Source organism: Anomalospiza imberbis, chromosome 5 (genome assembly GCF_031753505.1).
Source record: "Anomalospiza imberbis isolate Cuckoo-Finch-1a 21T00152 chromosome 5, ASM3175350v1, whole genome shotgun sequence".
NCBI lineage: Eukaryota > Metazoa > Chordata > Aves > Passeriformes > Viduidae > Anomalospiza > Anomalospiza imberbis.
This window is the reverse complement of record NC_089685.1, coordinates 56,256,560-56,271,463: the sequence shown is the minus strand read 5'-3', so window position 1 is coordinate 56,271,463 and position 14,904 is coordinate 56,256,560. Positions and strand designations below refer to the sequence as shown.

Sequence of the window (14,904 nt, the reverse complement as noted above, 5' to 3'; positions counted from 1 at the left end):
CAGGCAAAGGACTCTCCCAGCAGCTCAACTGCACTTTGCCAAAGCTGCAGGTCTGTTTTCCCTGGTGGATGCCTGCTCAGAGGATACAAAGTGGTTGTGATCAGGGGTATTTCACACTGCTTGTAATTTCCAAAGGTCACAGAAAGATGTTCTATACAGGTCACTGTGCAGTATACTTACCCACAATATGTACTTTGCATGGAATATTAATGTTGTAGGCATCTGGCACAAACATGTATTCCCCCTCATCATCAACAGCAGAAACTGGTATAACAAATCTGTGGATTCTGTAAAAGAATTGAGAAAGAAGTCTGTGTAAATTATTTTTGAAGACTGCTTGAAGCTATAAGGATAGCTGTGAATCTGTGAAAATTTTAGGAGATCTGTGCAAGTGAGTAAAATTACTGACTAAAAATCCTTTGCTTGTTGCTTAGTGGTAGTTTAGGTGATTAAATACTGTGTGCTTTGTACAAAATATTATTGAGACAACCACCAAATAAAGTAACCAATTCTAATATTGTTTATTTTAACACAGAACAAGGAAAATACAGGAGTGTAATCTCTTTTACACAGGGATTCTATGCTGCTGCCATTCAACTGTAATTTGGTTGCTCAAGAAAAAATCTGTAGGTGATCCCATTGTGGGAATATTCTGACTTTTGTTGGACTATCTTTGTGAGTTGATACAAACAGGAGCTATGAGAAAAAGAGGTATAGAAAGGAAAGAGAAAAGGAGTTGTATATTTTTAATCGTGTCTAACAATAATTTTATTCTTCTGCTTAATATCCCATACCAACAGCAACAGCAATGGAAAGAAAAATCAGTAGCTTGAACTTAGGTGGATCGAGGATTTGGTTATTGTCCTCCACAGCCAAAATACACAAGATTAAAGGAATCAAGGAGACATGGCTTTTAAAATGACAGAAATCAATATGTCTTGAGGGACAGAAGTTAGGCTGGATTAGCAGATAATTTTTAGTGAGGTAACCCACATACTAGCCCAACTCCACAGTATCATTCCACCAAAAGCCAAGCCAATAGACAACAGGCTTACCTTCCTTTGTGATAAAGCTTTACACGGTCACTAGCTTCAATCAGCTGTCCATTTTTGTACCATTTCCCTTCCACATTCTCAGATATCTCACACTTCAAGTGGATTTCCTGTCCCAGCCTCACAGTCTGGTCTTCTAGTGCAAGTGATATCTTCAGAGGTCTCACTTAGGAACACAGAAGCAGATGCATTAAAGAAAGATGATGGAGCTCAGTAGCCATGGGGGGTGATTTCCAACTTAATAGTAAAACAGCATGAATTGGTCAGGGTGCCAATTTGTACAAAATAGTCAAGAGCAGCATGAGTATTACAAATAAAAATGTACATTTATGCATCATGCAAGATAACTTCAGAGGATGGATCAGACGTGTTTTGTTCAAAGACACAAGCACTTTAAAGAGATATTGCACAACCAAAGCTGAGAGGACTACAGAGACATGTGCGTGTGCCTAGGTTTGGCTTTCCTGTGAAAACCTGAAAGGACTGAAGAAAAGCAGATACTTCCCTTGAAAGTTCACCTTGTTGACCTATTTTACCTTTGGATGGATCACTTTGTTTTCCATCTTAATGGAGTGACAGGAAGTTAACAAGCAGAGCTAGTTTATGGCCTGCTGCTGGAAATAGTGTCTAAGGGCAAGTCACTCTTCTGGAGATTCACGGCAAAAAAAATTGCTATGGAAATTAAGTCTCCTTTTCAACCTCCAGGGAAGGGCAAGAAAATTGTTCATTTCTGTATGCTAGCACACTGTGGCATATGAATTTGAGAGCAAGGTGGATGATACTCACAGTCAACTGAAAGCTTGGCTTCTGATTGCCCTCCAGTTGTCATTACTGAGTAAGTTGCAGTGTCATTTTTGGCTGCTTCCTCTATGACCAAAGTGTGCTTCTTACCCTCAACCTTAATTCGATACCGAGATTTAGGATCATTGGAAAGTTCTACACCATTTCTAAACCTAATGGAAAGGAAAGAATTTTTATTTTTCCAAAGGAAGTCCTGTGCAAGACTTCCATAGACTGAAATTCCCAGAGAAGACTTTGCAAGACTATAGGGCACTAGAAATGGCTAAACAAACTCATCCATTAATGTATGAGGGTATTTTTAGTGTTGTTACATTTTTGAATAAGGTTTTATTGGGATTTTCTTAACCCTTTTCAGGTTTACTGGTTTAGGAAAAGCTGCCCACATTTTTGCCCACGATTAAAAGCTTCTGGGTTTTATTTTCATGGAAGCTGTTCAAAGCGTGTCTTACCATTTCACATTTGCATCATCCTCAGACACTTCACAGCTCAGCTCTACTCGTTCACCAACATAGGTGCTGGTGTCCTCCAGGCCTTTGGTCACCAAAATCGGAGGATCTTTGGAAAGAAAAAAATTACAGATTTACGATCTGAGAAGGAAAACCAAGAGAAAGGGATTTTCTAAATCATATAGAAGGCAGTATTACTTTCAAGTTCTAATATGAGTATCAGTGCAGCCTTTTCTGCCTTAAATCAGAAAAGTTCTTGCTCTTTAGAATGCTAGTAGAAAATTTGCTCAATAAAAGTGACATTTGTTTATAATAATACCTGTTTTGCTCTAATAATCAACACGATGGGAGCAAAGAGAGTGAAGGTATGGCCCCCCCATTCATAACTGTTGATAGAGTCTTCCCTCAAATCAGTGCAAAAGAAATAAAAGCTGGCTTCTAGAAAGGCTGACCTGAGGGCACTTGGACAATATCAGAGTCCTCAGGTACCAAGTGTGGTGTTAGGGGAAGCCAGTACTTTGACACCAAAATGGCTTAAAGTTTTGAAGGGCACCACAGCCCCATGAGATCCAATGCACAGTACCAAGTTGACTGTATCCCCATTTCAGGCTTTTCACTAAGCTGCTAACTACAGGATGGGGAAAAAAAATGGCCAGGGATCACAGAAATACCAAGTGATCCTAACAGCTGCTAATGCGAATTCAAAAACATACCAAACCAGATCCGCCCTGATAATTTCTGTTGCAGCCAAAGAAGCCACAGAAATTTAGGGCAGGTGAAACAGCATTAAACTGATATAGTTACCTCTCACAAAAAGTTCTGTGGAGCATTTCTCATCACCAGCTGTTACATAATAGCGGGCATCGTCTGTCATCGTGCAGTTATTGATGAATAAAATTCGCTGGTTACCTTTGTGCTCAAAAATGTATCTGTTTGGACAGGAATGCAGCAAAGACACGTTAGCAAAACTTCTGGACCCCTTTTGTTTTATGTATAAAGTGCTGTAGGGATTTTTAGATGCAAAAATTCTGGGGTATACACAGTACTGGGAAATTTGTCCTTGGAAGCAAGTTCCAAGTTTCAACAGAGCTGTCATAGACTTATAGCAAAAAAAGAGCTGTGGTGTAGAGTGATAATGAGCTGCTTCTGGCTTGTTCCAAGATCCCAGGTCTGGGTGATATGAAAAGAAGAAATTAAAAAAAAAAAGAAGCTGGAGTCAAATGATGGCAAATAAAATGGAGTCTGAAACTCTAGATGAGTAAAGCTGAAAATAACCAGTAAGAGGACACCATCACTCATTCCAACATTTTTGTGAAGTGTAATAATAGCCAAAGTTAAGAGGTTAATATTATTGGTAGGCCAGATGGCATAAGATATCAGTAATGGGATATGGAGCCTTTCACCTTTATGTCACCAGTTTAGATCTGCTCCAGGTTTGTAATGACCAAAGCTCGTTAGCATCTGACAGCTGCTTCAGCAGCCTGGTAGAAATGCACTGCAGCATTCAATCCAGCCCCTCCTGCTGGAGAGGAATCCATAGAGCTGCCTGCAAAACACCTCTGAATTGCTCATGCCAGATATAAGGGCTAAAGAGAAGGTACTCCATTAACCATTTTTTTTGTCAATCATGAATTTTAACAAAAATCCTTTACTGATTTCAACAGAATGAAGGAAATCTGCCTCATTTCTTTAAAAAGGCCTTTTGTTAATTATTATATTTTTTAAACTGGTCAGATGAAAAATTGTCTAGGACTTCGTGAGGCTGAGAAACATTTGAGAAACATTGCATTGTCATGCACCTCTTCCTCAAGTACGTCTGACTGTGGAGTGGGGTTTTCTGCTGCTTGTGCCCATAAAAAGGACTGGGCTCAACTTCCAGGCACTGCTCTCTACATGTGCTCAAGTGTCTGCACCTGCACTTCTAGGAAAAGCCAGAGAATAAACCAACGTGCAGGTGGTACAGGTGAAGAAGCTTGTGCACACTGGACCTGTTGCTCATGACTGATGGTGCAGGCTGTTGACTTCAGGGTGTTAACAGAGTAGTGGAAGATGAGATAAAACTCACACCCCTTTTTCTGGGGTTTATGAGCCGGGTGGGTAAGTGTGTGATGTCAACATCTCTGCTCTTAACACAAAATTACTGCAGAAAGATTGCATCCCCCTCCAGACACAGGACCAAGGACAAGTGATTTATTTACTGGCAGTGCTTCCTCATTTTTGAAAACTACTGAGTAGAAAATGGCACCACATTTTTTGAGGATCTCTAAGACTTTTGTCTTGAGAAAAAGGAGACAATCTATATTACATTTAGCCTACAGTGTACTTTTCTGGGTCCTGAGCAACACAGCATCATTTGCATACTCTTCACATCTCATGAAATCCAGCAGTAAAATTGGTGCAGCCTGAGCAAAGAGATAGATCTAGGCAACACACTTGTCAAGGGACAGGGTTTGTGTATCCATTTTATTGCTCACATATGCTAAAATCACTTACTTTGCACTTGGTCGTATTTCTTGGCCATTTTTATACCACTTGAGTTCCACTGTTGGATCTGCTAGCTCCACCATGAATCTTACTTTGCCTCCTTTGTCCACTTGGTATGCAGGATCGAGGCCTTTGGCAAAAGCTGGAAGTCAAGTGTTATTTTAACATGAGATCAGAAAACAAGAACATGGATGCTGAAATGGCATTGCATAAATCTCGTCAAACCTGTCAGAATACATGCACACAATGTTATTCTCACACTGGTCTGCATGGAATCATCTAGAAACACTAGAATAAGCACAAAGCTGTTCACCTCTGGTTATCCTAACCAACATCAAGCTGACATCTCTTCAAGACTTTGCAGTGTGACTGTACTCCAAATAGGAACGGCTAGATACATCAAATAAAATACATAAATAAAAATGAATGTGTAGTACCATAACATATGTTATGATGTGAGGTAATGGATGAGGAGAGAGGTTGTATCAGGCTGCTGGATTACAGCTGGATTTGTGGAGGACTTCATGCACATAAAAAGGATGCCTCCAGGAAACCAGTGACACAGCAAATGTATATACTGCATCCAGTTCTGAAATGCTGTCCAGGAACAAGCAGATGCCACAATAGTATAATGGGCAGTGCATTGCATTTATGTGTGTGTGCAAACATGTTCTGTGGCATATGCATGTATTTTATACACACAGGTGTATATATATATATTTCTGTGTGTAATTACACCTCTCAAACTATTCAGTAGGGTTGATGGGGAAAGACAGGCCTGAATGACCTCACCCAGTGCAGGGTGGAGGGTCTGTGGTACAGCTGGGATTTCTGAGCAATGGAGATTAAGTGCAAAATGAGATTATGGAGAGCAGACACTGCATGTGTTTGGAGTGACTTCCTTTTAGAGCAGAAGATACTTATGGCAACACAAGATCTAATTTGTGTATTGTTTGATCAGGTAACACCTTTCCACACATCTGGGGGACATCATTCCAGATGGAACCAGTGTTTGTCTGAGAAGGAGGGATGCTTTAGGTAAGCACTGAGTTGGATGAGGTGTTTAAGCTTCCACCTTGGACCAAAGCTGCCCTCTGATAAACTCCCTGCAGGAATGATTTGTAGTGCGAGAGTACCCTTGTGTGGAAGTGAAGCACATTTGGGTTTTTAAGGTGAACGGTTGCGTGTGACTAAGGAGCACAGGGATGTTCAGCCCCATCCGTACCTGCACTCTTCTTCACCTCCCTGCGCATGCGCTTCAGCCGCTTCAGCATCCCCCTCAGGTCGGTGATGCCGTACTGGAAAGCAATCTTCTCGTACTCGCTGGGATTCGCGTTCTTCAGGAGATCCCACACGTCCACCTCAGGCTCTTCCTCTTGCTGCTTAACCTCCCTGACATTAGCAAAATAAAATTATGGGAGAAGAGTTAGTGAGGTTTTATCACACTGTAAAAAATAGGTGAAGCTGAATCTATGGTGAGGCTAGAAATGTTTTGACCAAATTTGAAGGCTGCCATCATATTTTTTTCTATTTCACTCAGTATGAGTGGAGTAGCTCAGAATGACATTCACTCCTTACTTTACACTTCTTCAAGGCAGAATTTGAATGCAAGTTTTAATTTGTCCTTTTCTGATACAATCAGTTATGAGAATTTTTATATTGCTTCAATGCTTCAAAAAAATACAGTTTGAAAATGTAATAGTATACAGGCTAATCCCACTTAAATCAGTTTTATCTGCTGTAACTTGAGTGGAATCAATCACACTTTATGATGGCACCACTGAGCCTAATCTGGAAATTTCAAAATTATATAAAAATGTTTTCAAACCCTGAGTCCCTGTAACTGCTATTGGGGATGACTGGTGACAGGACATTGAAATGCAGGGGAATCTGTGTCTGTTGATCGTTACACCAGTGCTTCTCAGCATTACTTAAAGTAGTCATATGAATAGGAACTGGAGATTTGCACACCAACTTGGACTTGAAGGATGGATCTGTTCTCTTCCATGTGTATCTCAGTCTTAAGAGCAGGAAATATGTTCAGAGGCCTGTGTGAGGAATCACCTTTACACAGAAATTTCAATACTGTATTTACTACCTGCAACTCCAGGCTAAGACAACCAATAAAGAGAAGCGTAATTGTTTTCTCAATGGTAGCCATTAAATTATAGAACAATGAAAGCATCCTAAACAAAATTATATTTTTTCAGATTGACAATTTAGCTCAAAAAAGTGAACTGCTAGAACAATACGGGAATTGAAGAAGAAATCTAGATTTTTCCTCCTGTAATATCATTAGGATCAGACCAGGATCATTTCAATTTGACCTAGCTTGTCTAACAAAATCAGTACTTTTGAGAACAGAGCAAGAAAATAAACTTTTGAGAAATAAAAAAAATACCAAGTTTTGCAGCGAGGCACTGTTACAGCTGAGCTTTATGGAGTCAAAGGGAGGATTTTCTTTGACATATACAGAAATAACACTAAAGATCCCTGAGAATCTCTGCATGGTTGGATGAGGAACCATGGAAACCACTTTGCTGTTTAGTCCGTGAAATTTATTAATTTTCATAATATGTCTGTAATTTTAAAAAGGAAGAGAGTTTCTCCCTGAGTAGTCTTTCAAATACAGTAATTCTGAGACACCAATGTAAGTTAGACAATCTCAGGCATATAATTTAATAATTTATTCCTTTTACCCATGCTCATGTTCTCTGGAGGGTGACTATACAGCAAATGCTGCCATTTCAGTGAGATTCCTTCTGCATTTTGTTGCAAGATGTATTTTTAAAAAAACCCCAGAAACCAAAAAAAACCCAACAACAACAAAAAAAAAAAAAACCTGACAAAACAAGGACCTAAATATATGAGCGGTTTTTAGATCTTGTGCCTCTTGGAATGTCATGCTGCTACTGATCATTGACAAAGCATATCCAGTCATGGTGTGGCTTACTGAGATAAGACTTGATATGTCTGCCTGCCAACCAGCAGAAAATTAGAAAATAGACAGTATATTGATTATATGCATTTAGTTTTGTTTTTTTTTTTAAAAAAAAAACAAACAATCATGTTTCAAATAGTATGAACCAAAAGGGGAAAGTTCTAGGTCTTTCCTTGGTCATACAACCATAAAAAAAGAGAAAGAATGCACCTCCAACATTACCTGTTGTAAAAATTGAAATAAAGCCATGGATTTGTCTTTGTAATAATGGATGTTAATATCCACACACGTGGATATTAATATCCACACTGTGGCTTAATTAACAATTTCATTCAATTAAGCTCAGAAATATGAGGTTGCATTTCAGGGCCTGAAGCAAGGTGAACCAATTTGACCATAGTCAAATAATGGTGTCTAAAAACTAAATATTTGCTTTATCTATTAAACACAAAATAGGTATTCCATGTTTATAAGGCTGTACAGCATTTATCTTACAAATCTTAAGAGATAATTGTTAGTAAAGTGATAATGTCTCATAAATCACATTTATCTTTCCACAAAAACACCTAGAACTCTCACATGCATCTCTCATGTTACTACCGAAACACCAGGCGGTCATGAGAACTGGCATGGCAAGTTTGATTAGTAGGATGCAAAGACAAACTGAAGGTCCTAATTAGGGATGAGAAGTTTGAAACACCAAAGACCTGGTGGATTGGAATTGGTCTGGGTAATTCTTTGTCTGCTTTCAGCTTCTGCTTTTCCTGTGTGTTTTAGTTGCTTAAATGCTATCCTCACCCTCATAGCCAATGAGCCCTTTGTGACCTTTTCGTGTAATTAATACAGATTTTCCTCTTTCAGAGTAAGTGGTAGATGACATAAAGGATGTAATTCCTTTTCCAGTTCTCTGTGATCAGCTGCCATTGATTTCAATGGCTTATAGAATTTCTCTGCTTGATTTTAAAAGATGATGCATTAGCTGTCTTGTCTTAATCAGATGAAAGACTAAAATGGGTTTAAGATCTGAGATAACTATAGACATAACTATCATAACACCAGATTTTCAAGGCAAATCAGAGAAACATGTACCCCAGTTTTTTTCCATCAAAACATTTGAGTTAAATAAAACATGACTGAGCATTTGTGTGTTCATATTAAAAAGAAAGCTCCAAACAATTATACCAATATCTATGACTTGAAAACATGATGGATGATTTTTTTCATATCAGTATGCTTATAAAATCAAGTGAGGATGTACCCACAGAAATAAATTTAACCCTTGCAGTTTTTTTACTGTTGCACCAGACTCAATTTTCTGTACTGCTCATCCCTGTGTAGGAAATTTCCTCCCTCTGCCTTCCATGCAAACACAAAAGAAATAGCAAGTCAACTAAACATTATTGGCCTCTTTAAGCTGAGGCTCACTTCTTTTCCCCGCGCACTCAAATCTGAGTCTTCTTTTCTGCACACTTAGAGGTAAGATTAACAGAACATTTACATATTATACTATGAGAATTAAAAACAGTTAGAAGCATTCAAAAGTTGAAATTCTGAAGGAGTTATTAATGCTACCCCTGACTGTTTCTGTGTGTGAACCTAATGGTTTGCAATCCACACCTGCTCACTGCATCACTTGGTTCTCACCTACGTTTCAGGAGACCACTAAAGTCAAGTTCTCCTGCATCCTCTTGTCCTTCACCACTGTTATTAACAGAAAAAGATCAAATCTTTGTTTAATACAGGAAGACTTAGACAACACTCACTGTAAATGCTTTACACTTCTCATACACTCAACACTGTCCAGAAACACAAATAATTGTATAAAATCAACACAAACTTGTATGCTTTTTCACAGGGATTACGTTTCTGTAGGCATTTGTGAAAAATAACACAAAGGTTTGTATTGCTTCTTCTTATACTTTGATGGCAAATTTTTGTAACTGAGTACATAAATTTGCCAAGGTTTGTGTTAGATTTCAGTAACACAAACAAATGGCAGCTAGTCAACACAACCAGCTTTGTTTTTCGTTTCTGTAGTGGACAAAACAAAGGGCTTGTGCTGATCTCTTGCTGTGAATACAAAACAAAGATTTGCATTGCTGGGTGATGCTTTTAACAATGCATAGCTCTGTCAAATACTGATTGAAAAGTACTTAACCTTAAAGATTTTACCTTTCTCTAAATGGAGGGAGAAAACAGTTATGAAAAAGAATAAAAGAGTACATTGTCCATTTTTACAGACAGAATCACAGTCCTATCAAGGTGCATTTCTTTCTATGATGTGATCTTTAGCAGAATTATCATAGAGCACATACAGACAAAAGAAATATCCTAAATATTTGTAAAAAGGGAAAAATAGTGCAAATCTTAACTGAAATGAAGCCAATGTTTAATCAAGATTTTACATGCAAGATATTACTTAGAAAATCAGAAAATACTGAGACATCTTCATCTGCTTGGGCAGAGTAGTTACTGCATGTTTTTAAAATGTGCTAAAGAAGGAAATGCACCTTGAATGTAATATCTTTTGCATTTATATTTGAATTAAAACCCCCTAAATAAAAGCAGTTATCTCTGAATTAGAGCTTTACTTGTAAATTAACAAACTGCATTCATTATCTGTTTGTAAAAATTTGCATTCTATATATCTTTTTATATATTTCATTACAAAAAGATGACACCTATACTGGTTAGAATTGCTACTTTATCAGAAAGGTAACAAACCTTAAGACACAATGCTCTATTTTACATTCTCTGTACTATACTACTTGTTGTTTTTCCTTACTGATGGCATTTACTGTTTACTGAAGGTAACAAAGCCAGATCCTGTCTTCTTGAAATCAGTGTGAATTTTCTCTCTGCTTTCAATCATTGCAGGACTGGGACTAGGAGCTTTCATATTGTGGTTAACAGCTTTCAGGAAACAGGCAGAATATTTTAGTGAATTAAAATAATTTTTTTTAAAAAACCTCCAAAGAAACATATATTTAATTGACTTAAATATTCAATCTTCCTTTAAATTGATGACACTTGTAATTTCACAGTAGGGGTACTTAATATCATATGTACTATCTATGTGTTGTAACTATTTCATTCTAACTACCCCCAATTACTCTAAATCCCACTTCTTTAATCTATATTTACAAAACCAGTTTTATAAAGTACTTGATATAATTGTCTGACACAAGTTCTGTGCATGCTATTAATGTCCATTAAGGACTGAGGAGCTGGATAGGATGACTGAGGTTTACCTTCTCTTGAAAGCAGATCTGATGTCAATGGATGGAGCAGCTTGGGAAGATTCTATGAAATAACGGCAACATAGGAATTAAAAACATAATTTGAATCATTTATGTAATCAATGTGATTTGGAATATGAAATTTGTTCAATTTCCTGCTGAATGACCAGCATTTGTGCTTCCCCTTTGGCATTAGGTTCTGGTATCTGCAAAGATGCTCAGTGCTAAGTGTACCATTTCTCTGAAGTACTTTCTGCAGTTCTGCATAGGAGATCTGTTTCTCTGATGTTTCTCTCCATTCCCCTGCCTGCCTTATTCACAGGCTCTGGTCTTTTTGTCTTCTCACTTCCTGTGCTTTCTCCCCTGCTGGCATCTTGCGCTCTCTCAGTAGGCTCAGCATCAGAGGAAGGAGACAAAGTCATCTCCTCTAAAGCTGCAGACTCACATATATTGTCAGGGCAAGGAGGAATCCCCCTTGTGTGAATTACCCCTTTGGGACAGCCTGGATCAGATTAAATGGTTCTGATCCACAGACAGTGAATGGACGGAGCCAGGCTAGTCCCCCCACCTTGCTGACCTCTAAGCACACACACAAAGCCCTGGGTTTTGTGTGCCAGAGTCTGATTTGAGTTCAATATTAGTCTTACCTTCCATTTTTTCTAATTTTTGGGTAAATGTCTCACATGGTATCTATTCCAGTGTTCATTTAGACAATAAATTACAGATGCAAGAAAATTCTCTCATCTCTATGATAAAAATGTTCACTTTAAGTATTATTTCATTTAAAGGCTCTGAACAAAATGAAGTGTCATTTCAAATTAAAAAAAAAGAAAGAAAACCTTACAAATCTTTATAGATACCAATGGAACCTTACCGGTGACTTCAAGGTCAAAAGAGCAGCTATCAAATTTGTCCTTGTAAGACACTTCACAGCGATAGTTCCCTGCATAGTTTTCCTTAGCTTTGATGATCTGCATCTCAAATGTATGAATCTAAAAATCAAGCATAGTCATTCGTTAATGTGGAGAATGCATGTGCACAAAGCAGAAGTTAAAACATGAGTCTTTCAGACATGCACCAGAAAAAAGGAGCAACTCAAATAATGGGCTCTAAAAAGAAACTGGAACCCAGAAATGGCATCAGAAAATTTCGATTCCCCCACCATTACTTGTCCTGAGCTAGGAGAGCAGAAAATCTGCTTCTGCAGAGAGTCAGAGATCACCCTGAAATCTGTGTGGAGAAGCCAGGGTTAGACTCCACTGCTCTTGAACTTCTACCTGTTGTCTTAAACTGGTCTTTAAGCTCTCTTTGGAGCTCTGCCCCATAAGAAGGAAAAAGTGAAGACACACCTTAGTGTGACGCTCGAAGGACTCCTTCAGCTGCAGGTGCTTCCCCGCTTTACTGGCCAGATCCATCCATTTTCCTTTAAACCACTTAACATTTGGCTTTCGGAGAAGATCTTTGGCTTCTACTTTGGCTATAAATGTAATATTCCCACCTTTCAGAAAGAGAAAAGAATAATGCAGCTGTTGAGGGGCATGTGGTTGGTCAGTTGCATCTCTACAAGTTCCTTTCACTTCTGCTCCATTCAGCTGCCGTGTGTTCTACCACAAAATTGAGTCAGATGGAGTCACACAGGCTGTGAAAATACTGCAGTGGTACAGAGGTTAGTGATTTTGGGCCTGGAAACTTTCTGCTTGATAGCTTGAGCTTGATCTGCTTGATCTTCTTGATATATCAATAACAGTACAGCCAACAGCATCAAAATAACCAGCTTTCTTCCCCAGAAACTGTAACTCTTAATATTATGCTTTGTAAATTATTAAATTTTGAGCTTGTCTTGAATTAAACAATTGGGGTTTGCTTCTCTGAATACAGTGCTTTTGCCTTCAGAGTGGGGTTCACATCCAGCTAAAACCAGCGGCAGTACTTGCAGCTGAGGGCAGAACCTGAGTGCCACAGAATCCGCACACTCCATTCCCAGCTCAGCCTCTGTCTCTGGGAGTGGCTTTTGGTTTTGTTCCTAGGCACTTACCAACACTCACTGTCCCACTCTGAGGTTTCTCGATGAATAAAGTGGATCTTTGGGAGTCATCGCGTTTTTCTGACTCTTCTGGAGCTCCTTCTCCAAGAGACCATACTGAGATGCAGAGAGAGGGGGAAATATCAATCATCTGAGGGTGTGAACTCCCTCCAAAGTACACTTACCTGAACTTCCTAAACTCTCTAGCCCTAGCACCTTTCTCTTCAGATATCCTGAAAGGCATGTAAGCTTTTGTTCACACTGACATCCATTGCTTGACTGTCACATTGTGTGCAGTTCCTGCAAGAGCACTACCTCTGTGGTGATAAAAAATAAAACTAGGGAGGAAGAGAGGGGAACCTGACCAGCCAGGATGGGCACTGAGCAACTTGAAGGGCACCAGCATTCAACCATGAGGGCTTTACAGAGGTGATGCACAAAATCAGCTCTTTGTTTTTCAGAAGAGATGGAGGTTCTGAAAACACAAACAGCTAGAAGCACAAAAATCCCTACATCTGATGCACAGTTTCAGTGGATCTCTCTCAACCCAAACTAACTCCATTGTACAAGCTGGTTTTTCCTCTATGTCTGCAAAGTAGGGCAGGAATGAAGCTCACTTCTGAACGTTCTTCTTTTCTGCCATGACAGAGAATTTGGGGACCTGTCAATACCATGTCCTGCCTTGTGAATTTTATGAGATATTTTATGGAAAAAGAAGTTTTTCAGATGGAAATGATTGTGAAATATATTCAGACACAGCAGCTTCTCTTCTGGAAACTGGGACTTTGGAAGTGAAAAGGAGCAAGAGTACTGAGAGAAGAAGCAAATGAGTGCTCTTCCCAGGGCAGAGCACTGTACAGGACAGCTGTGTGTTTCTGGTCTCTGTTTATCTGGACAGCCCTGGCTTTGTGCTATGCCATTACATCTTGTGTAAAACCATGGTCAAAGCTGATTCCTTGCAGAAAGTACAAGGAGAGAAAGGCAGTGAATGCCTGTCTGTTTTCTGCCCACTTTCTGCAAAGAGGCAAAGCTCATGTCTCATATTCCAATCTGCAGTTCAAATACCACAGGTCCGTTTTTTGAGGAGTTATTGCCAGTACAGAGGGGAAACTAATTAAAGTCAGGGTTCAGAATAGTCTTTCTGATATGTGGTGATTACTGCTGTAGGAAACTTTTCAACTCATGAAAATTTCTACCACCCACAAATGCAAGACAGCTCATGGCAGCCATGGGAAAGTGGAAACAAATTTGTTTTATTATCTGAAAGTTTATTATGACTTTTAAAAAGGTATCAAAATGCTTTGCCATAAAGTCTTTGTGTATCAATCAATTGCGGGTGGTGTGCCTAGCACCTCTGTATGTGTCTGCTTGTACAATATTTCTCACAGGTAAAGACATTCACGTATATACACACATGTATGTACACATATATACACACTTACATGAAATGATTTACACAGACATAAATGAATGCAAATATATATAGATACATATCTATATATACTCTCCATAATCTAAATGTTTAGATTATACCACTCTAACATGGCAATATATGGAAACAACATGAGAACAAGTGAAGATTATTGGTGGGAAGAGGATGAAGTGATGATAGCACAGGATCTGGTCACATGCAGCAACAAACCTAATATGCCATGGGGTGAAATGGAAAAAGGATATTAATAAATGGAAAAAAGCTTACACAGTCATTAATTTGGTACCACATAAAGGAACATCTAAATATTATCATCACCTCTAGTTATTAACGCTTTCCTATCTATTAAACAAAGAGAGGTGGGTTTGACGCGGGCTGGCATAGGCGGCTATGCCAGCTCCATAACCATGGTTGAAGTACCAGCTGCTCATTTTGTTCCAGAGGCTGCAAATCCTGAAACCACGAGAGTGGGTGCAGTGTGCGTTA

The 14,904-nt window shown here is 38.9% G+C and overlaps 1 protein-coding gene across 4 annotated transcripts in view; it reads right to left on the bottom strand.

The window, feature by feature from the left end:
• The window catches only part of MYBPC1 (myosin binding protein C1), a 37,131-nt gene extending 23,283 nt beyond the window's left edge, over positions 1-13,848 (bottom strand). For 3 of the 4 annotated variants that reach the window (XM_068190982.1, XM_068190984.1, XM_068190981.1), the window contains exons 1-12: positions 12,999-13,847; positions 12,313-12,461; positions 11,838-11,955; positions 10,976-11,027; positions 9,369-9,425; positions 6,009-6,175; positions 4,793-4,925; positions 3,104-3,228; positions 2,303-2,408; positions 1,839-2,005; positions 1,056-1,218; positions 181-287 (exon numbers count right to left, since the gene is read on the bottom strand). In XM_068190982.1, coding sequence (XP_068047083.1) covers positions 181-287; positions 1,056-1,218; positions 1,839-2,005; positions 2,303-2,408; positions 3,104-3,228; positions 4,793-4,925; positions 6,009-6,175; positions 9,369-9,425; positions 10,976-11,027; positions 11,838-11,955; positions 12,313-12,461; positions 12,999-13,137 — 1,483 coding nt within the window. In that variant the 5' untranslated portion in view covers positions 13,138-13,847. Of the gene's footprint in view, positions 1-180; positions 288-1,055; positions 1,219-1,838; positions 2,006-2,302; positions 2,409-3,103; positions 3,229-4,792; positions 4,926-6,008; positions 6,176-9,368; positions 9,426-10,975; positions 11,028-11,837; positions 11,956-12,312; positions 12,462-12,998 lie in introns of all 4 variants that reach the window. The other variant, XM_068190983.1, reaches the window with a different exon arrangement.
• Positions 13,849-14,904: the final 1,056 nt, after the last annotated feature.